General features: G+C 40.2%; 2 protein-coding genes across 5 annotated transcripts in view; both read right to left on the bottom strand.

Annotated features, from left to right (window-relative positions):
- LOC105358837 (uncharacterized) overlaps positions 1 to 3,529 on the bottom strand; it is a 182,659-nt gene extending 179,130 nt beyond the window's left edge. For 3 of the 4 annotated variants that reach the window (XM_078939605.1, XM_078939610.1, XM_078939608.1), the window contains exons 1-2: positions 3,450 to 3,529; positions 353 to 432 (exon numbers count right to left, since the gene is read on the bottom strand). In XM_078939605.1, coding sequence (XP_078795731.1) covers positions 353 to 432; positions 3,450 to 3,493 — 124 coding nt within the window. In that variant the 5' untranslated portion in view covers positions 3,494 to 3,529. The remainder of the gene's footprint in view (positions 1 to 352; positions 433 to 3,449) is intronic. The other variant, XM_078939599.1, reaches the window with a different exon arrangement.
- Positions 3,530 to 8,964: 5,435 nt separating this feature from the next.
- On the bottom strand, positions 8,965 to 21,834 carry LOC144988730 (uncharacterized). The gene is made up of 12 exons (XM_078939630.1): positions 21,538 to 21,834; positions 20,022 to 20,171; positions 18,131 to 18,256; positions 17,885 to 18,045; positions 17,649 to 17,736; positions 17,461 to 17,544; positions 17,301 to 17,345; positions 15,834 to 15,893; positions 13,945 to 14,028; positions 13,472 to 13,549; positions 11,159 to 11,236; positions 8,965 to 10,117 (listed from the first exon to the last, which is right to left on the bottom strand). Exons 1-12 carry the CDS (start codon positions 21,605 to 21,607, stop codon positions 10,020 to 10,022), a joined length of 1,122 nt encoding a protein of 373 aa, XP_078795756.1. The 5' UTR covers positions 21,608 to 21,834; the 3' UTR covers positions 8,965 to 10,019.
- Between the last annotated feature and the right edge of the window lie 1,426 nt (positions 21,835 to 23,260).

Below are 23,260 nucleotides of genomic sequence, written 5' to 3'. Positions count from 1 at the left end.
GATTTGTTTTTTCTGTTTCATGTCAATTTTTACATTTTCTTGTTTCTATAGTTCAACAAACATACAAAGATATTAAACGTGTTTTCCTAAACAAGAAATAAAAAACAAACTTGTAATTCCATTATTGCTGTTTTCAAACTTTCAGAGTAAAAGTAACCTTGTTGAAACAGTCGTTTTTAATCTTTAAGGTCACCGTCATCGCCCAGCAGATCATGTAGAGAAAGGTGAACAACAACAAACTGACAAAAGGATTCATGTTAGATTTGAGTTCTGATTTAAATACTGACTTTTATTTTGGAAAATCCAGATTTTGATTCTAGAACATTCTTCAAGAATAAAGTAGAAAACTTACCTGAGTGAACGTCTGTGGTAAACCAGGTTAAAAACAAAACACTGCCCAAGAAGAAGAAGAAGGGCGTCGACGGCATTTTTCTAACATAAAAATAAAAAGACTAAAAATCAAATTTGAACAAAAATTAACCAAATACAGAATAACCGGTTAACAAAATCATTAAAAACTCATCATTTCCTATCAAATAACCATTAAAAGACAAATCCGAACAGAAACATCTTCGCTAGAAGCTTCTATCTTACTCGTGTGAAAATTCAGACAGACAGTAAAGTGAAACTAAACTACACTCGGTGGTGACGCAGTTAAAAATAGAAAAGTTACAACAGAGCCCTGAGCAAAATAAATACTTTTGTGTTCATTCATACGCATCTTATACCGCAAAGTTAAGTTATTCTTTGTTACAGGTATTAATATGTCAAATGACACGAATCAAAATCAAAATATAAAACGTGAAACCAGTTTGAGCTGGTTTTTAGATCATAACCGAAAGTTTTGAGATAACCTCCAGGAAGAGAAAATGCCGGAAGTGGAATTTGGGCGATCGCCAAAACAGAATTTTAAGATTTTTTTTGATTGAGAAAATTTGAGGTTTACAAGTTTGTTATATTAATATTACAAATTAATAATAGAAATTACACAGGGGAATGTAAATAACAAAAACAAAATGAATACAAACTTAAATAAAATAGATTTACATGAAATATTAACAAAGGCATACATAGACATGATAACGATCATTAAATAAGGAGTTTTCAAAAAGCAGTAAATTTCATATGATACTTCAGAGTTTGATAGCAGGTTTATTTAAAAATGAAGTTTACAGATTAAAAAAGAAAACAGAGTTCTTTATATAATGTTAAAAAAAGATGGTTTGATTTTAAGGAATTGACATTTGTCTTTATAGAATTTACCCAGAACACACTAAAGACGTTTTGATTGCAACACCAGACTAAAGAACACAACCATCATTCATGTCCTTCTTTTGGAAAATTTCCCCAAGGAGGACTAGGCCTACCTGACTTCCAGGATTACTTCTCTGCTAACAGATTACTTTATGTCCTGAAATGGCTTAAACCTGGTCTGTTCGATTAACCTTGGATAGATATAGAGCACACTCTCTGTGGTTACCAAGACATTTCTAATTTGCCTTTTTTTTTAGTTCTAAAATTAAACATCACTAGGGCTTCAGAAGTTTAAGCATCAGCTCATCTCGAAAAAAAACAACTTCACAATGTTTCCATGCAAACTTACCCCTATTTGGAACAACCCTGACATCTTACTAAACAAGAACATGATTTATTAAATTTATAGAAGAACAAAGGGATCCAACGTTTTCAGCATATAATCCAGAATAAAAGATTTATATCTCCCTCCCCAACGCTATCCTCAAATTACGGGATTTGTAAAATCACATTTCTATAGCGACTCAAATCAATAAGTACTACATACAGCTTGACCCAATAGAACTTCCTCCTACAGTAACACAACTCAGGGACCTTCAGAACTCAAAGCTCATTTTCAAAATTTACAAATTGGTTTCTAACACAGAAGACACAATGTACCTGCCTATAGCAAAATGGGAGTCTGAGCTATCATTGAATTCTAGTGATCAGTTTTGGCTGCAGATCTGTCTGAATGCCTTTCATATGACCAACAGACCTAATCTGCCCCTTATTCTGTACAAGATTCTCCACAGAACTCACTACACGGGACAGAGGTTATTTAAAATGGGTCTTAATTGGTCTGTCATGCACCAGAGTTGAGTGCATGGCTGGGGGACAGCCTGGGGGCTCACCAAAAAAAAAAAAAAAAAAAATTTTTTTACAAAAAACAACCAAAAGGGGTTTATAAACCTTGGCGAACAGAAGATTCATAACCTCTTATTGTTAACCTGTCCAACACTAAAGGCCTTCAGCCCCCATCTGTTTTCTCAGTTGTTGGATAGGCCAAGATAAAAAAATAAAGGACCCAAAAATGGTCTAAATGTGAATGAAAGTCATTAACGGCCAAACAGACACAGGTGGACTCTTCCAGTGACATCAAAGTGTTTGTGAAGAACCTCCAACAGTTTTCCTCCTCTCACAGTTTTTGCTGCAGTCAGCTGTGGCTAAATGTTTTCAAGCTGAATAAACCGGAAGGAAACCAACTGTCCCAGAAGCAGTTTTCCTGCAGTTTGCTTCCTTCATCGTTTCCTGCCGACTGTCCAACAATCCAGAAGTTTAAAAGTTCATAAGGAAGACAGACTAAAAGGACAAACCTTCAACAAAAATCTCCAAAATAGGAGTTTTTCTTCACACAGATGCTCATCAGGATGTAGGGCACTGGGAACTTTAACATAGTCCCAGTTAGACTCAGATACTCTCATGGCTATTTGGTTTGTTAGTTCCTGCAGGAAGACGCCTGACCTCAGTTCAGTTTATTCACCATCACCTCTATTCTCTTTTCTGCTCTTCTCTGAGTGCTCTGCTCCACACCCACATCATCAAAACATAAAGACACCAAGAATAAAATCTAAAGACAGACTCTTGAAATCTGTACCAGGCTGAGGGACAAGAATACAGAACATTCTGGATGTTCTCCAGAGGGAAAGCTACACAGAGAGTAAGTTGAGTATATATGTTTATTACCACTTAAGTTACAACTTGACCTAAATATTCATTAGACCTTTGAAGGTCCATAAATGTAGAAGAAAAATGAACGGAAAAAAGTCACAACCAGACTGTCTGCACGTCTAATGTTTCTGAAAATCATATTTCAACTGTTTTACAGTAGTTCAGATAAAGAAAATGTACAAAAAAAACTTTTGGTTACAAATCAGTCATGATGAAACAAATTCATGAAGAGAAAACATTGTTGGAAGCTGGAATTTGACCTGGACTGAAAAATCCTAATTATGTAAAAAGCATAATTTTTGTCATATTAAAACAGAGTAGTTATAAAAAAAAGCTCAGTGTAGAGCTAGTGTCAGGTTGGGAGGGCTGGAGGACATGAAGGACCCAAATTTCAGAGACGGAGGTACACGGTTCCAGGGCAAGGGGTTAATTAAACTAACAAAAAGCGCTGCAGAGCAGGGTAACAAAACCAAAACTAAACTTACTGTGGGCCAACCAGAAAATCAGGGCAGAAGACAGACATGGACATGACAGCCAGGGCAGAGCCATTAATGACGTTAATGGACCAGCACAAGAGGAAGGCAGAGACAAGACTTAAATAGAGACAAGACAGACAAGACACAGGTGAACATGATCAGGGCACCAAGGAAGTAAAACTCCAAAACGCGACACAACAGGAAACCTTTCAAAATAAAACAGGAAACAGAACTCAAACATGACAGGGACTAAAACGGAAAGCAAAAACCAATACAAAGAAACCCAAGCCATGATAGCTAGAAGCCAGTACTATTCAACCTTAGTTGCAGAGAATAGAAATAATTCAAGATTTCTTTTTAGTACAATAATCAGACTGACCTGCAGTCAGAGCTCAGTAGAACCACATATTCCTGTTTCTCTCAGCTCTGAGGATTTTCTTACATTTTTTGATAGTGTAATCTCAAATATTAGACATAAATTGAACCAAGTTATTCCTACTATCAGTGTTCGTATAGCTGTGCTGTTATGCGGATGATACTCAGTTGTATTTATCAATAAAATTGACCAGAATGACCATATAGACATAGACCTGGATGAAAATTAATTATTTTTTCACCTGTCCAATATTGCTAAGATCAGAAATATACTTTCTAAGAGTGATGCTGAAAAACTCATCCATGCATTTGTTACATCGAGGCTGGATTACTGTAACTCCTTGTTGGCAGCGTGTCCTAAGAGTTCCTTAAGAAGTCTCCAGCTTGTTCAGAACGCAGCAGCTAGATTATTAGCAGGAACTAACAGAAGAGATCACATCACTCCTGTGTTAGTTTCGCTCCATTGGCTCCCAGTTTGTCTCAAAGGCGCAGAAATTATTCCACCTGTGAAAACAATATGGTCCTTGTGGTGGAGGTGGACTGATAAGAACATGATCTGCTTGGACCAGAGCTGATGTGATGAAGTGATGAGTGCTGAACATTTGCAGAAATAATGAAAAGAAACAGATTACCTGGAATAATCAAAGACAAAACCTGTCAGGATGTCAGTGATTTCTTTCATGGAACTGTCATAGGATGGCACCTGTGCAACAAATCCAGTCATGAAATGTCCTCCTTCCTAAATGTTCCACAGTCAACTGTGAGCTCTCTCAGAACAAAATGGAAGAGTTTGGGAACAACAGCACTCATCCAGGAAGTGGTAGACCACGTTACCTTGTGGAGAGGGGTCAGCAGGTGCTGAAGCGCACAGAGCAAAGAGGTCATCAACGCTATGCACAGTCAATTGCTACAGTGCTCCAAGCTTCATGTGACCTTCAGATTAGCCCAAGTACAGCACGCAGAGAGCCTCAGGGGATGGGTTTCCATGGCCGAGTAGAATCCAGACCACACATCACCAAGTGCAATCCAATGCGTCAGATGCAGTGGTGTAAAGTGCTGCCACTGGACTCTAGAGCAGTGGAAACACGTTTGGAGTGATGAATCACGCTTTTTCATCTGGCAATCTGGACGAGTCTGTGTCTGAGGTGTTTGATCCTTCATTAATGGAGTTATGTGAGTTTTAATAAGAGGACAAAATTGAAAATGATTTATGCTAGAGTAACTAGCAAACATGTGTTTTCTATGCAACTGTAATTGTCACATTAAAAAGTTATAATAAATAAATACTTAGTTATTTTACATTAAGGAGTAGTTACATTTATTTTTCACTACATTCAGTTACATGTATAAGTTATATCTGGCCCTTTGAGGACAACCATTATACTGATGTGGTCCTCAGTGAAAATGAGTTTGACATCCCTGCTGTATATACTTTATTTTCTCAATTATCATTCTAACTGCTTCTTTAATGCCTGCAATTTAACTTCTGTTTTTCCATGTGCCATCTGGAGGGGACTACCGAGAATACTGCTAACTACTAACCTTAAATTCTTTAGAAATTTCACTCCTCTTGTAACCAGGGCAACCCAATTCTGAATAAAGATGAAGTGGGACAGACATGCACAGAGCTGTTTGGAGCAGAAATAAGATTTATAAAATTGAATTATAACATGTGGACAAGTATAAACTATGTAAATGCTTTACTAAAAAGATGCTTTTTAATGTTTTTTTTTTTTAAACCTCCACAGGCGAGGCACACAGTGCTGAAATGATGCCTCGCTGTTGGTTTGGTTTCTGATTTTTGGGACCACCAGCAGACCTGCAACTGTGGACCTGAGGGCTCTGGGAGGGTCACAAACTGAAATTAAATCTGATAAAATGAGAGGCCAGTTCTATTTAAACTCATGTAAACTAATAAAAGAACCTTAAAATCGACCCTAAAGCTGACTGGTAGGCAGTGCAAAGATTTCAGAATCGTATTCATGTGCTCCTTCTTTCTGGTTCCAGTTGAAAGGCATGCAGCCAAGTTTTGCACAAGCTGCAGCTGATTGATAGTATTTTTTCCAAATAGCAGAAAAAAGAGCATTGCAATAATTTTTTCTAGATGTTATAAAAGCGTGGATTCATATTTCAGCACTGACTTTGGAGAGACAGTATTAAAAAACAGACACAAGAGCCCAGTGCGATTTCTTGCAAGTAGAGCTGGAAACTGACAACCGTTCAACACCATCTATCATTTTCATAACTGTATTTGTTTGTATTGCTAAAAAAACATTTTAATAAATTGGGAAAAACAAGAAAAATATAAATATAAGTCAACACAGAAATCTGCTGTTTGATCATATCAGCTTGGAAAAAATGTCAGCCCAAAGTTAAAGTAACTTTGAAAGAATTCAGTGTCTCTGGTCTCCTGTGGTTGACTCCATGACTTAGGGGGTGGGGGGGCCTGGTTGTCGCTGCTCCTTGCCCTTCTGCCATGGTTCGGGGTGGGGGTCAGGGCCTCCGGTGCCTGGCGGGGGCTCCGTTGGTCGGGGGTCGGGTCCGGTTCCTGGGTGGGGCGGGCTGGCGCGCTGCATGGTCCTCTGGGCTTGGGTGTGGGGGTGCGTGGTGGTGGTGGGGGGTCTGGCTTGGCTTGGGGGGGTGGTCCCTTTGCCTGTGCTTGGGGGGGGTTGGCGGGGGGCCCTGGCTGCCCATCTAGAACTGGGGCTGGGATTGGCCATTCCCTGGCTCTGGGACGGGACGGGACAACCCTCTTGGGGCCCCCGGTCGCTCTGGGTGTCATCCGGTTCGGCTGCGGGGTCTGGGGTGGGGGGCTTGTCGGCCTTGTCCTGTGGGGGGGGCGTTCTGGGGGGGAGGGGGGCCCACTATTGGTACGGGACGGGGGGGTTGACGGGTCGGGGTCTCCGCTGAGGCAATCGGCGGTTGCCCCGGACGGTTGGCTGCCTCGGTCCCGTCGAGGCCTGACCAGAGCTCTTCTAGGGCCGGCGTTTGCTCCGGGGGGGGCGACACTTTCTGGCTCCTCTCTCTCTGTGTGGGGTGGGTGGTGCTGGGCCTGGGGTGTCGGCGCCTCCGGGGGTGTGGCCCCTGGGCTGGGTGGGCCTGGCCCCTTTGCTGGGGGGGGGGGGGACAGCTGTTTGACCACCGGGGGACAGTCTACCAGCTGTCCCCAACTTACCCCCTTCCTCATATAACCTCATATTAGGGTGAGGGGGTGGGGGGTTTAGCCTGTGATGCGCCTTGGGGGGGGGGGGGGGGGGGGGGGGGCTACTTGGCAGTGGCGTGTGAACACTATCTGTTTTGTGTACATGTCGACAGGTGGACATTTTTGCAGCTAGGTGTGTTGATAACATTTGAGTGTGTGTGTGAACAGGCCCCCGCCCTTTTTGTACTACATTTGAGCCTTACCGTAATGATAAACAACCAGTAAACTTGTCTGCTCTATGTTGCTTCATTATCTTACCACCCCCCCTCTCTCTCTAACATCCCTCTCTCTTCTTCCCTTCTTTCCTTTTCCGTCCGGTCCAACACCAAAGATTTTCAAACATGATTGAAATTAATAAGGTTTGGCATCAATTACAAAAGGGGTTTATTCAGACATACCTTTGGTTTGTCTGAAGATTAATAACCCCTCTTGTTAAAGTAAAATATGTCCAACACAAGAGGCTCTCAGCTCTCATCTGCCTGCCTAGCTGTTGGACAGGACAAGTTAAAAAAAAAGAAAAAAAATTCTTTGTTTACTAAAAGTTACAAAATGTATACAAAATAAACGTTTTTTCTGTTTATTCTACAACATAATACAGATGGATTGTCGGGAAAATTTTGAGAAGAAATGTGGATCTGGTGCATTCCTCTAACCACTTTTTAATGAACATCAAAAAGAATCATAGATGACCCCACCCTTACATTGATGTGTTCTCCCTACCATGACAAAGGTGGATAAAGGTGGAAAGATTTCATGTAATCCATAGACACCAGTGAAGATCACAAATCATTGAAGAAAAAAGGTTCAGAGCACTGTCTAGTGGGTCTAGATGACCCAACTCCCAATGTTGAACTGCCTAGGATAGGACAAGGTTTACACAACCACCTGTGGATACCACAAGGTTTTAAAATGTAACTGCCCACAGGAATATTTTCAATCAGTGGGAGGTGAGATCACCCCAGGCGTGGGTCACATTACTGGGGCCAATATTTTGTTGTTTTTTTGTACTCAGGAGTTGTTTTCCTGTGCGTGGCTCAGCATTTACGGGTTGAACTGTTGTCTTATTTACTGCCTTTCTTCTGCGCGTTGCCACACCAGACAAAGTCATGTGTGGAGGAATTTTAAAAACCATTCCAATGGAAATTATGTTTTTAACATGTTTGTTACGGCCTCAGGCCTTTTGGTGTGTGTATGTGTGTGGTGTGTGTATGTGTGTTGTGTGTGTGGTTGTGTCTTTTGCAGAGGCCTCCCCCACATCAGTTGACTTCACCTCCTGCAGGAGATGATTGCAGCTTTTTCTCTCCTCCAATCACCAGGCTGGGCGGGAAGCATAAAAGCCTGGAGCAGCCTATGTTCCAGTGGGCAGCTGAATTCCTGGGAGGAATCTGTTTGATCAGCTGACCTCCTGTTGTTGGACTTGGCGTTAGAGCCTGTTGGAAACTGCCTGGTTTTCCCCTCTGATTGTGAACTGTGTTTTGGACTATGTTTTGTATCTTAGGGATGTCTATCTAGTTAAATTTTTCTTTTGGTCATTTATTGCATTAGTGCCTGAGCATTTGAGTTTGTTACCTTCTTTATTGTTGCAGCTGTCATTTAAAATAAACTGCTACACTGACAGCCATTCAACCCTTACCGGCTTAATATTATTTCTTTATGTTACCTATTTTCTCCCTCCCTCTGGGTGGGATGTAACAATGTTATACTATTTGGGATTAAAAACAGCACAACTTTAATGAACTACAACTGATAGTCATCCAACTCCTAAAGAAACCTTTTACTGTTCTGTTTACCTTTTTTTTTCCTTAACTTCCAGTGTGAAAGGAAGTAAATCCCAAAATATAAAAAGATTTTAAAAATAAAAGACAATGACATTCATGACAGGCAGAGGGATGAGAATCCAGAACATTCTAGATGTTCTCCAGAAGAAAGTTGCACTCAGACATTAAGTTAGGTTCATTTGATGTTTATTACTGTGTTAGTTCCACCTCCACCTCCTAAATGTCTGTTAGACCTTTGAAGAATGTTGGAGTAGAGAAAGTAACAGAAAACACAAGCAGACTTTAGTGTTCCTGAGAATAACAGTTCAAGTGTTTTACTGTAGTAACAAACTAAAAAACTAAACATTTAATCCAGAAGAATCTGGTTTTGGTCTGTCACCACGGAGACGAAATAACAAATTCTAGTATATAAAAGTATAAAAAACCAAAAATACATTTTAAAAAATATTTATAAAACTAGATTTCATGAAGAGAAATCATCGTTCTCTGTCATCTTTGGTAGTGATTCATTTTTACAGTGATTACACTCATAAAAATGCTGGTAAAATAAATAAAATATTCTATTTTACTCAACACATAGTCTTTATTTTGTAGCTCAGGCTCATTTTCTTCATGTTGGCCTAAGTCTAAATCAATAAATCATCATCAAAATGGATCTAGACTTAAGTATAAAAGAATTTGGCAAAGCAGCTCTTTCCTTTGAAATCCTCCCTAAAGTTTCACAGTTATTGTTCAACATCACATCATTTTTCTTTATCTGCTGGAAGACTAAACAGGAAAAAAAACATGAGTTAGACGGTTTTTCTGAAACACAAACACCACTGATGGTCACAATCTTCTTTCTCTTTTGGCTTTTCCCATCAGGGGTCGCCACAGTGAAACAACCTCTCTTTCGAGTACGAGTCGCATGGTAATCTTGGCAATGTTTTGCGCCGGATGCCCTTCCTGACGCAACCCTCTCAATTTATCTTGGCTTGGGACAGGCACAGAAGCAGAGAAGGGAATAGGGAACAGCCCGGATTCGAACCCTGGTTACATGGACGGAAGGCACCGCAAACCAGCACAAGCTAAACTGGCTCCTCACTGATGGGTCACAATGCTGCATAAAAATACAAATGAATTGAAAAAACAGTAAAAAAAATATAAAAATAACTTTAGTTCAGAGCAAAACTCTTCACTATTGTTCCAGAACATCGAAGAAACTATTTCTGGAGGTATCAGTTGTTAATACAGCTCAGAGGTGGAGACGGTTCCATCAGGAGAACCTGAGGAGTCTTCAGGTCTCTCTGCTTCTGGTAGATCATTCTCAGCTGATCCAGAATCTGCAGAAAGAACAGAAAGACTCAGACTGACAGAAACCAGGAAAAGACTCTCTGGGTTCATGATTCTTGTGAGTTAAAGAAGCCCAAAAAGGAGCAAAGTGATCAAATCTGATCTCTAATCAATCAATTAATCAATCAATCAATCAAACTTTATTTATAAAGCACTTTTCATATAATAGTATAACACAAAGTGCTTTACATAAAAAACAACAAAATAAATAATATGAAAACAAGCAAGAAAATTAAAATAAACAATCACAAAATCAATAAATCAATAAATAAAAAAGGGCCCCCTCCCCGTACCCACACAACCCTGCAGCTTCAGAGCTACAGGTTCGTTTCTGTCTCTTGGCTTCAGGACCGATAACTAAAATTTCAGTTTTTTCCTGGTTGAGCTGCAGAAAATTATTTGCCATCCATAATTTCACATCTAAAATACAGTTAGAAAGTGCTTCTATTGGTCTTGTGTCATCAGGAGACACAAGACAAGGTGATGTTGTGGCTTCTGATGACAGAGGAAGCATGTAAATGTTAAAAAGCAAGGGGCCAAGGATGGAACCTTGAGGCACACCACAATTGATTATGGACCCCAGAAAAGTGTGTGTCCATGCTAACCATAAAGTTTCTTTCCATGAGATACGATTCAAACCACTTGAGATCAGCTTCTTCTGGACTTTGAAAGCAAACTAAACTGGATCTTTTCCAGAGCAGATCAATGACGCGTCATGAATGTTTATCGTTTAGGTTTTAGAAATCAGTTCAGTCCCAATAACTACATAACTGTGTGTCCGTCTCTCTGTCACTTACCGCATTGCATGATGGGTACAATGAAGTTAGTACTGAGACTGTTTCATGCTGCCTTACTAGCCCCTTGTGTTAATGGAGTTAGGGGCGTGGCTTCTGGGACGACACTTCCAGACTGAATTTATTATAGATTAAATTATTGTCATTTGATTCATTTCTTCCATATGATAGGATAAGGGTTGATCTGTTTTTATTGTAAAACTTTGTTTTTCTTGTTGTAATAAGAAATGTACTCACCTGGATCAGGTTTGGTGTCTAAAGATGGAGCAGGATTCTGGTTCTCAGTGTTTTCTTCCATGTTTGTAGTGTTTGGCTCTGTGAAAAACAATGAAATATCAAATCTGAATCAAAAATAGCATAAATAATGTCATAATTCTGCATCAGTTTCTAACAGTTCAGCTCCAATCACTTTACAGCTCATCAAACTCCAACTGTTACCATGGAGACAGCTTTCTACTATTGTGGCTCGAGATCACACAGCCACTACGTACATTTTGAGCAGTTTCCACGCATGAGATTTTGATCTTTTGTGATCCATGCGTGATATACGTCATTCATAAGTGTTACTTGCTTTCGTCATTCATCAATGTGAAGAGATCTCTGCGGAAGATTTCAGCCAATGGGTCTTTTCGTGAATTCAGTTTTGAGCAGTTCAAAATCTTTGGTAGGTTGAGAATTATGCAGTTAACGCATATTCTACGTAGTTTAATTATTATTATAAAATTATTATACAATGATAACTTGAATCAACTGTGATTTTATGTGATTCTTGAGAGGTATACACAAATCTGTGCCTTTCCACGACCGTTGCACGTATGTACCACCAAAATAGACCATTCATATCTAGTTTATGGCGCACTTATGTTAAAACTACGTAATTGATGCAGGAATCTCTAATAAATTGCACATAAAAAACGCAATACTGACAAATGCATTGTGTGGCCAAACTTTCCCCCCTCCAGCAGTCTATACTAAGCAGGGGTCTCTTTCAGGGCGGTATCTGGTGCTGCGCGGAGAGCAGGTTGTGGGAGGGGGCCTGAGTAGGTGGATTTGACTATCGACGCGCGCCAGGCCGGTCTCACAGATCTACCCAGGTTCGGCTCCTGGAAGGGGTCCCCGGTCTCAGAGGGCTGCCTCAGCTGGTGCCTAACAGCTGAACCGGTTCAGACCAGGGGACCCCAACTGTTTAAACGGCGTGGTGGGAGCTGACCATGGTGCTGATGCGATGTGATTACTGCTCAATGTCTAAGTGAAGAAATTCAATGAAGCACAGGTTTACGTGTTCTTTGGGTGGTTTTTTCGTACAGCTGTGATTTTAACCTGGTTTATTCGTGAAAAATCTGTGAGTATTTCATGTAAAGACCACAGCTTTCATCACTTTTTCCATGTAAATTCACGTGTGACCAATTGTCATACATGAAATATGTGCTAAATGTACGTAGTGGCTGTATGTGACACGGCCTTTAGATGCATGCACATGTGCCGCTGTTTTGCAGCATGTTTTGGCCAATGCTCTTTGCTACTGTTTCTGGCGCCGCCCCTTTGCAGCAGGGAAGATGTGTGGTTCAGCTGTTCACTGGACATTGGGAATCAGTTTCCCAATAATTACCAGACACAGTAGTTTAATACCAAGTTCAGGTTTGGTTTCTGAGGCTAAAACCAGATCTGGAGTCTCTGCTGGTCCTTGTCTGTTGGAAGTGTCTGTGATCAAAACTAAAATATTAAAGAAAAATATTACAAATTAGTATACATTTCTAACATTATTCTACAACTTTCTACTATTATGGTCCTAGATCTTTATGTGAGGCAGTGGAAGGTTTCAACCAGTAGATGGTGATAGTACACCATGATTTTGACTTTTTGTCCTTTGGGAGATGCCGTAGACTCAGGAGAAGTTCATTCTTAGCTTCATGTTGATATCAGAACGCGTTTGTTGCAGGAAACGAGGTTTCAGCAAAGTTTGTAATATTTGGGTCCAAATCTTTGAAAATGTGTAAATGTGTTTTTAATTTGATGTTTAGTCAAATGTTTAGCAAGAATTGGATAAACAGAGCCGCACTTTAAGTTAGATTTAATAATGTTTTTTCTACTGTGAAGCAAAAGAAAGTCAAAGCCCTCCTGGTCCCATCTGGTCCTCGTCTGAAATCCCTGAACCAACTGTTGGGTCTGATGCTTTGGTTCTCTGTACTGAACTGCCACTCATTATTACACCGTGAATAGAACATAGAACCTCTGAGGTCCTCAGAGAGGAATCAGTACAAGACGGTAACACCTACAAGTCAGACAACGACTGTAGCGTCACTGCAGGTTAAAATCTTCTTTATTTTAGATTTGACCCCAAGATCAATGACCTTTAGGGAACAACTCCCCCAAATACTGAATCAGGACTGACAAAAACCTTTACAATCTAAAACTGATGACTCAGCTCATCTGACACAGACTTTATCAATAGTAATATGTTTGAATCATTTTTATTAAACAAGTGTCTTCTTAATCTATTTTTATTGTAAAACTGTTCATTTTTCTTGTTGTAATAACAAGTTTACTCACCTGAATCAGGTTTGGTTTCTGAGGATGGAGCAGGACTTGGATTCTCGGCTGATCCTTCTGGATTTAAACCATTTGACTCTTTAAAAAAATGAATGAAAAATATAAATCTGCTTCAGTTTCTAACATAGTTCAGTTTCAATCAGTCTACAGTGCTCCAAACTGCAACTGTTACCATGGAGACAGCTTTCTACCATTGTGACCAATGACTATAGCGTCATTGTTAAATGATGACATCATCTCCACCCAAATACAACAGCAGACAGAAAATACCCAAAAGTCAAACAGCGCCTCCACCCATCAGATGATGGTTTTACTCCCAAAGTCTTGAAAAGTATTGAGATGATTTTCAACATTTCCATCCAGCAGAGAAACAACCAGAAACTCTTTTTGGATGAAGTCATCAAAGACAGTTGACCTTTAGTCTGCAGGATGAAAGAAAATCCACTTTTTTGGTCTTTTCTAGTTTCACTCACCAGTCTGAGGGTTGATCTCAACTCTAACAGTGACGTTTGATGTTTGGTTACACTCTGCAGTCTCTAATAAAGTCGTTGTTTCATCTGGAAAGAAATAACAACCAAATCACCATGATGTGATTATTGTAATTTTATCCTAGCCCAAATTAATCAAAATCAAATTGTAAATTTCATGTAAGTCACACATGCTCCACCCACGTCCGCCACCTCTCTTTTCTGGACTTTTTGTTGCCACATTATGAAAAAATGGATGATGTTGAGCGAGTAGCTTGGGTTTATATGTTTTGAGGGGCTCTACAGAGGCGCCGCCAAGCACATTACCGTGTGTGAGTTCACCAGATCCTTTAGAGTCTCTCCCAGTGAACTTCACTCCTGCAGCAGACTGGAGGATATTTTATTATTGTATCAATGAAAATAAGATAAACATCATGGATCTAGAGCGATCACAGTCGCTATGACGGCACCTGCTCTCAGTCTGCTAGGCAGCCAACCGCCGGCCGGCAAGGGAACAGTGAAGCTAGCTAGAACGGACCCTGAGTGACGTGGCTCGCTGCGCTGTCCACCGTGTGGACGAAAATCCTCACATCGAGCAGCAATAATGGATTTTTTCTTCTACCCTTTGATCGAGTCACTGAAAATCACATGAGCTGAGTCGCGTCAACGTTGCTGTGCCTCGTGGTAAGACCTCAGATCGCGTCTGCGGTCCCACTGAAGCTGGAAATTTGCTTGTCTAACAGTGCGTTGGGAAAATACACGTGGGTGGAGCTACCGTCAACCTTTATTTAACAACTTACTAACATTGGACCCCACCCACCAATCAGATCACCAACATATCACCAAAGTCAAGGTACGAACAAGGACTGTACTGATAACTGGACTGTGTGATGTCACCCATAGAAAATGGCTTCCTTCTCACTCCAACCAAATCCAGTCAATTCATTTGCGATACGCCATGTTGGAGCCAGCCGTCTTCAGGAAGCAGGGATTGGTCCGAGTCCGTCTGAAGTCGGTCCATCACACATATGCGCAAAAATGTATCCAAATTCCAGAAATTCTTTTCAAGGACACGGTTTCCATTAAATCTTAATTATGCAAACAAATGCCAACCAACTCACACCACCAGTTATTCAAAAACACAGGAGTGAACAATCCTTTGATTGACAGCAGATACACCTCTGCAGAATGCGACGCCTGCTGATGATGTCACCTGCAACTGGAATTTTACGGCCGTACTGCAGTCAGTCGCGTCAAAAAGGGTTTCCATTGCAGTTTTGTGAAGTATGTTTATTTGATACGCCTCAAAAACCACCTCCTCCAAGCGCATTAAAACATGTTTTTTTCTAAATGTTCATGTTTCCATGAGACAAATTTATTATCGTAAATCCAATTTATATCATTTCATAGTCAATGGAAACGCAGCTTAAGTCTGTGTTTCTATGGCAACCACTTCTTTCAATCAGGAGTGAGCTTGTTGGAAGGCCACACCCCTACCACTTGAAAGCAGGATCGGGAGAATCTGTCAATCAAACATTTTGAATACTTGATGTGAAACCATCACCGAGACATCTGATTGGTCAGTTTATGACTAGAATAACTTGTGATAAAGAAAAACTATCCTGAAACAGAGAGGATTATAAAGAACGTGTTAAAAAGTATCCGATCCAGAATGTTCTTCTGACCAATAGAATGACTGAGGAACAGCTGTTTATTTCTCTATTGAAGTCTATGGGATTCTGGCTTCTTGGAGCCAGCAGGTACTTCCTGTTTGGAGTCACTCAGTCCAGTTCTCATTAACAGTCAATGGGTACCATGCCAAGATTCCCCAATATTCAGATTGTAACTCTGTAACGATGAGAAAGTGTTGAGGTTTCACTTCCTGTTTTACCCACCTGGTAGTGTTATGATGGTTGATCTATTGTTTTGTCTTTCCTCTCTGGTGTTTCCTGTGACTGAAAAGAGGAAAAAGAAACATTCCATTCATTTCATTTTGTTTCCAAACCACAGTGTTTCTCTCATCATTCAGACCTTTTTGCTCTTCTGCTGTAAACAACAAAGAAAAGTCAACAATCACACAAACCTGAACCCACAACAGGTTTCTGAATCTGAAGGGTTCCTGCTCAAAGACAGCGCCTCCTGCTGGTCGTACTTAGGGTTGGGCGATGTCCCTTAAATTGGCCGTTGACGATGTTTACTGTCAACCATCGGGATGGACGATGATATCGTCGTGGGGGGGGGGGGGGGGGGGGGGGCTATTTTTAATTTTTTGTTCTTATATAATTGCTATTCGTTATTTTACTTTATTACTTTATTTATTTTATTTCCCAACTAATGACTCATCCGCGATGATCCAGTATAAACTGAGGGAAGTGACTTTAACAAAAATAAGGAGCAAACAAAATAGAAAAGAAGTAGTCCGCTCCCGCATTTAACTAGTCAAATGGACCGGCGGAGCGCGGACTTACAGCTTTGTGTTTTAGGGGAAAGGGGGGTGCTTTGTTACATGAGCGGTATGTGTGGGAGATTTAGGACTGCGATCCGTCCCGCAGCTCTAGGGGAACGAGCTACCGAACTCAGAACCGGGTCTAAAAGTGTGTGTCTCAGAGCAGAGCTTGGATCGTCAGCACACACACACAGCGGCTGTGGGACGGTTTGTGAGCTTCATAGCAGAAATGTCGCTCAGTCCTTAGAAACCGTTCAAACAATCACGTAGATTTGTGTTTGCAGTCGCGTCCCGACAAAATAAAGGCTGATGTTATTCCCACATGTTTACATGCAGCCAGGATCCAGATTGCAGCACCACCCAAAGCTAATGTTGTTAGCCCGTGTTAGCATACTGCTAATCCTGGCTTCTTTCCGGCTCCGCTCTTCAACAGAAGAAGCACTGACCATGGATTAAAATTAAAATGATGAGCGAACAGGGGCTTCATAATAACCGTAACATTATTAAAAGCATGTTTAGAAGATCGTCTCGTATATTACCGAGCTGACATGTCAATGTATGTAGCCGCTCGGCGGAACTGATATCCGCTTCCGGTTTTTCAAACCCTACTGCGCATGTGCGAATGATTTATTCCGACCGAAAGTGTGACCCATGTGAACGTTTGTTATATTCTGAAAACATTCTTCTGGTTCCATGTACACGGCTGGATTCTAATCCGACCATTGATCCCATCAAGATATTTTTCACATGTAACCGCGGCTTATGGTGTCGACTCACAGCGTGGCGGGGGCGTGGCATCACGATGGTGTTTCTCCATCGGGATGTCAGTGACCCATCACGATGGACGATGGTATCGTCCATCAGCACAACCCTAGTCGTTCTCTCACATTTCCTTACAGACAAATCAAGAACTCACCTGCAGAAGACCTCTGTTCATTCCTTCCTCTGGACATTTTATGAACTGTTGAAAAAACAAAAACAGAGTCGTGAAGTAAAAGAGTGATGCTGAGAAAGAATGAAAGATACTCAGATAATTGACACAGATTTGCTCTAGAAAAAACTGAAGATTTTCTTACTTTTGCAGTAGAAAATCCAGAACACTCCAACCCCAATCATAGCAATAAAAAGAAGAATCAGTGCATGGTGATGACGTCTTCCTCCTACAAATAACAGATCAGAGTGAATAAACAGACTGATAAATGACTTGTTCTGGGTTTTAGTGGTTCTTGTGATTCTGTGGGTTTCTACAGACATGATGACTCACCAGAAAAGAGAGGGTTCTTCAGTTTGGTGCTGCTCTGAAAGCTGACAGGATTTTTCAGGCTGCAGATAAACGTCTTCTCCTTTGTGTCCTGAAAACGAAAGTTCAAAAATTGTCTGGAGAAAATTTGTGTTTTTGCTTTGAATAGATAATAGTTTAGTTATAGTTTAGTTTATTTATAGTTTAGTTTATTTTTTTATCATAGTTTGTGGTTATATGTGTAAATATTTTCTGTGTACCTTAGTGATCTGTAGCTCTGTGCCTTTTTCACGTCTGTCATCTAGAATCCAGAAAACCTCCACATCTCCCAGATCATCAGTTCTGTCAAAGCTACAGGTGAGGGTACATTTGGTTTGCTCAGGATTACAGTCATGAGTAATTCTGGGTTTGGGGACTGGAGCTGAAAAGAGAACAAATACAAAAGTAATAATGAATAAAATGTATCAACTCAAAGCAAAGTTACAGAAAAATAAACTATAACTTACAGAAAACTCGTAGTTTCACAGTAGATCGTGTTTTTCCGTTAATTTCTGGCGTGTACTCGCCGCTGTGCTCTGGTCTCACATCACTGATGGTCAGTTCACCTGTTTTAGTATTTAAGCTGCAGCCATCTGGAAGAATGACAGATATTTATGGAGAAATGTTTACCAAACAGAATATGTTCACTTATGATCACTTTTTCACTTCTTTTTTTAAAGATTTCTCTGAAAAGAAACTGATTCTTTCCGTCACAAGACAAGAAAAAACAGAATCCCATGAAGGTGTCAGAAATCAGACGTCTGTCTCTCCCTCTGACCACCAGAGGGAGCCATATCTAGAGTTTTGAACTTTCCCTGAGCTGGATCCTCACTTCAGTTCCCATCAGCCTCTGCTGCCGTTCCAAAGTCCCACCAGCTGCTCTTCATCATGTAATCCCCACAAACTATGCTTAAGCAGACACCAGACCTTTTCTGGTGTGAAGTCTTGTTCTTGTTTTCAGTCTGACTTCCTGTGGGAACTACGTTCGGCTGCTCTTTTTGGACTTCAGCTCAGCCTTCAACGACATCATCCCAGACATCCTGACGGAGAAACTGCTCCACCTGGGCCTTTCTTCTCCCATCTGCACATGGATTAAAGACTGTCAGAACGCCCACAGTCTGTCAGACTCTGACCCCACCTCTCCTCTACAATAACACCTGATCACCACAAGGATGTGTACCGAGCCCACTCCTCTTCACGCTCTACACATCTGACTGCACCTCGACCTCCCCGAGCAACTACATCATTAGATTTGCTGATGACACCGCTGTGGTCGGGCTCATCTCAGGGGAAGACGAGTCCCACTATAGGGATGAGGTCACCAGACTGGGAAAGGGGTGTTCAGAAAACAACCTCCATCTGAACACCACAAAGTCTAAAGAAATCATCCTGGACATCAGGAAGGGTAGAGTATATAAACTGGGTCAGCGTGGACAGGGTCTGCTCTATCCGCTACCTGTGTGTGCTGATCACAGAGGACCTCTCCTGGACTGCAAACACCACAGTGGCAGTAGAGAAGCGTCTCCACTTCCTGAGAATACTGAGGAGGAACAACCTGGAGAAGAAGCTGCTGGTGAGCTTCTACAGAGCCACCATAGAGAGCATCCTGACGTACGGCATCACAGCCTGGTGTGTAGGATGCTCGGCCGCAGACAGGGAAGAGCTGCAGAGGGCGACCAACTCGACCCAGAAGATCACCCCCTCACCCCTGCCCAGGCTAGAGGACATTCGCTACATACGCATACATACATAGCATACGCTCTCGCTACACAAGCAGAGCCAGACACATAATTAAGGACTCCCACCATCACAACCAACACCTGTTCCGACTGCTACCATCAGGACGGCGGTACAGATTACACAAAGCTCCCACCAATAGTCAACATCATGAACAAAATGTGAACCTCAAAAGATAAAAACACTGTAACATCTGGATACCGATCATATGCAAAATTTACAGTCTGGAAGTGCAAAAAAGATGATGTGCAATAGATGTATGTATCCATAGTTCCACATGTTTTCTATTTTTTTTTACTCTAATATGTATGTAACTTTATTTTACTTTGAACACGCAGCTGGAGAGCATCAGGAATTTTCGTTGTAACAAGCCTCTTGTGTAGAATGATATGAAAGGATTCTGAGCCGTCTTGTCTGTTCTTGCTGCCATTAAAATCTATTTTGCTCGTGGATCCAAACGCCTCAGGCTCTTCATCACAGAAGGTTAGCGTGAATGTTGGGGTCATTTCTCAGGGCACAACAGCTCCTTTGCATTTAATAGGAAGTAGACAGGATGTGACATCACAGGACACCATAGTCTCATTGCTAATATTTATTATTGGAAAACTACTAAATTCTCACCATTAAAGCTCCGGTAGAACGTTGGATTCCCTCCAAACCAGTCTGCAGCCAAATCAGCTCCATGTTTCCATGTTATGCTGGTGATGGACGTTTCTGCTTCACCTGGACTGAGGACAACACTGGAACCCTTTGACCCCAAAAGAACCTTCTCTGTAAAGCAAAAGTTAGACAAGTCAATACCTTCATCAATAAAATTATCGTTTTCAGATCAGCATCAGATGATTTTTTTTTATTGTATGTTATGTTTATATGGAGAGAAAATAGTCTCACCTGATTTGTGTTCTTAACTCTTGATCTATAACTGTTTTCTTGCAGTTGTGTATTGACACGTACACTCAAATATCAAAATCGTATAAATATGAAATACAGTTTACACACACAACTTGAAATTCCAGCAATTTAAAACTAACTAGGAATTCAAAATGGCCTCAATAGTCAGACACACACTGACAAAACCACATTTACACACAGATCAGAGTTACAACTACACACAGAAAATGTACTGGATGAGTTACAAATCAAGTATTACACACAAACACACAAATCAAGTGAGACCATTATTTTCTCTGTATGTTTTCATCAAAGAAAGTCACTTCTGGATTAAATAGGATTAGAATTGAAGCTAAAAGCAGAACTGAATGGTTCTGTACTATGAAGCTTACAAACAGTGATAGTCTAAAAAACACATTTTTACCTCCAAATAACCATAAAGTCTAAATAAAATATCAGCTGTAATCTGATCTGAAGCCAATTCAAGCCTGCAGGCTTCACAAAGGATAGGTTTCCATAGCAACCATAGTCATTCTTACACAGATGGAGTTTTTTCATGTGTTCTCCAAGTTTGATATCTCTGCATTAAAATTCTTCTTTTATTTTACCTTAGCAACCAGGTTTCCATTTGCCACACACAGATTTAACAAGTTGTTGTTCAAAGTTTTTTAGTGTTTCTCTTTAACTGAATAACCAGCATTATGTTTATTTGTTTAGGCGACACAAAAGCTTAAGAATGTTCCCATGCTTGATGCTAAGATCAAATAACAGAGTAAATGTTTTACAAACCACTTTAATGTTACATTGATGACATTTATGAGAACTTTGACAGCTGTTGATGGAACTTATTTTTAAATATTGACAACAAGAAACAGAATATTGGAGTTTTTTCTTTAATGTCCATTTCTACATTTTCTTGTTTCTATCGTTTCAACAAACATACAAAGATATTAAACGTGTTTTCCTGATCAAGAAATTAAAAAAATGTGTAATTTGTTGTTTTCATTAATGAAAACATTTTTATTTACATTATTGCTGTTTTCAAACTTTCAGAGTAAAAGTAACCTTGTTTAAACAGTAGTTTTTAATCTTTAAGGTTATCGCCCAGATGTGCAGAAGCGTGAAAAACTGACTAAATGATTCATGTTAGATAGATGTGAATTCTAGTTAAAGCACAGAGACTTTTATTTTGGTAAAATACAGATTCCGATTCTAGAACATTCTTCAAGAATAAAGCAGAACTTACCTGAGTGAACGTCTGTGGTGAACCAGGCTAAAGACAAGATAATGCCCAAGAAGAAGGTCGTCGACGGCATTTTTCTTTAAAAAAAAACAACAACAAACAAACAAAAACTAAAAAACACAATTTGAACAAAAATTAACCGAATTATAGAATAACCGGTTAACAAAAACAATAAAAACTCTTAATTTCGTGTCAAATAGTCATAAAAGACAAAGCCGAACAGAAACAGCTTCGCTGTGAGCTTCTATGTCGTTTGAGAAGTCAGGGAGCAAAACAAAAGTGAAACTAAACTAAACTCGATAACCCCCCCCCACAAACTTTATTGCACATTTTTCAATTTACATAGATTCACATTCAGTTGAAAACACAACAACATTTTAAAAATAGGAAAAAGCAAGGCAAAAAACAATTCAAAATAATATTGTTGCATTTTTATCTTTTAGGGGAATATCCTTAATTGTCAACTCTGGAAATTGTGCTTTGGTTGCATTGTATTGTAGTAGGTTATGAATAAGATTAAGTAAAGGTTTGGGAATTGCTTTACAGACGGTTATAATAGTTACTAGAATCCTTCATTTTGTATTTAGTTACAAACTCATTGCATGATAACAGCCTTCCATCAGTACACATCAAGTCATGAACTAAACACACACCATTATCAAACCATTCAGACATAAACAAGGATTTCTTGTTTACAGTTATAAATCTGTTGACGTTATGTGTAAAAAGCATCTTCCCAAATTCTAAGGCTTACTTGTAAAAGTTTGATAGTTTCATTGGTATTTTTGATGGATTATAATCACATTTCAACAAAAACTTCAGTCCCCCCACCTTCTCAAAGAGTTTGTTTGGGATATGATGCCACATAGAATGAGGCTGGGAAATACAGGCTTTTGACCATTTCCTTCTAAACGCTACAATCTGTGATTCAACGTCTAATGGTGTGGCCCCGTCCCATATCAACGACCTCATGGTGGCTTACTATCCAAACAGAAGACTTCCCTCCCAAGATGCAGGACCGCTTGTGGTTCCTAGAATTTGTAGAAGTACAGTTGGAGGTAGAACCTTTTAGCCATCACTATGTTAAGACACAAAATTTCAGACTACTTTGGTGTTGGGTGTATATACTTTATTTTCTCAATTCTCATTCTAACTGCTTCTTTAATGACTGAGATTTAACTCCGGTTTTTCTTACACTAAATGTTCTCTGTTGGGGTTTTTCCGTGTGCCATCTGGAGGGAAGAAGATCACTTCACAAGAAAGAAAGGAGTGTCTGGAATGCGAGCTGCTTAAACCATAAAAAAGACCGACCCCCCCGGGCGGCAGCGAGAAGACTACCGAGAATACTGATAACTACTAACCTTGAATTCTTTAGAAATTTAACTCCTCATGTAACCAGGGCAACCCAATTCTGAATAAAGATGAAGTGGGACAGACATGCACAGAGCTGTTTGGAGTAGAGGTGTTGAATGATTGTCTGTTTCCAGCTCTACTTGCAAGAAATCACACTGGGCTCTTGTGTCTGTTTTTTAATACTGTCTCTCCAAAGTCAGTGCTGAAATATGAATCCACGCTTTTATAACATCTAGAAAAAATTATTGTAATGCTCTTTTTTCTGCTATTTGGAAAAAATACTATCAATCAGCTGCAGCTTGTGCAAAACTCGGCTGCATGCCTTTCAACTGGAACCATAAAGAAGGAGCACATGAATACGATTCTGAAATCT

This window comes from Oryzias latipes, chromosome 2 (genome assembly GCF_053564925.1).
Source record: "Oryzias latipes strain Hd-rR chromosome 2, Olatipes_Hd-rR_3.1".
NCBI lineage: Eukaryota > Metazoa > Chordata > Actinopteri > Beloniformes > Adrianichthyidae > Oryzias > Oryzias latipes.
The sequence above is the reverse complement of the archived record's forward strand: the minus strand, read 5'-3'. Positions and strand labels throughout refer to the sequence as shown.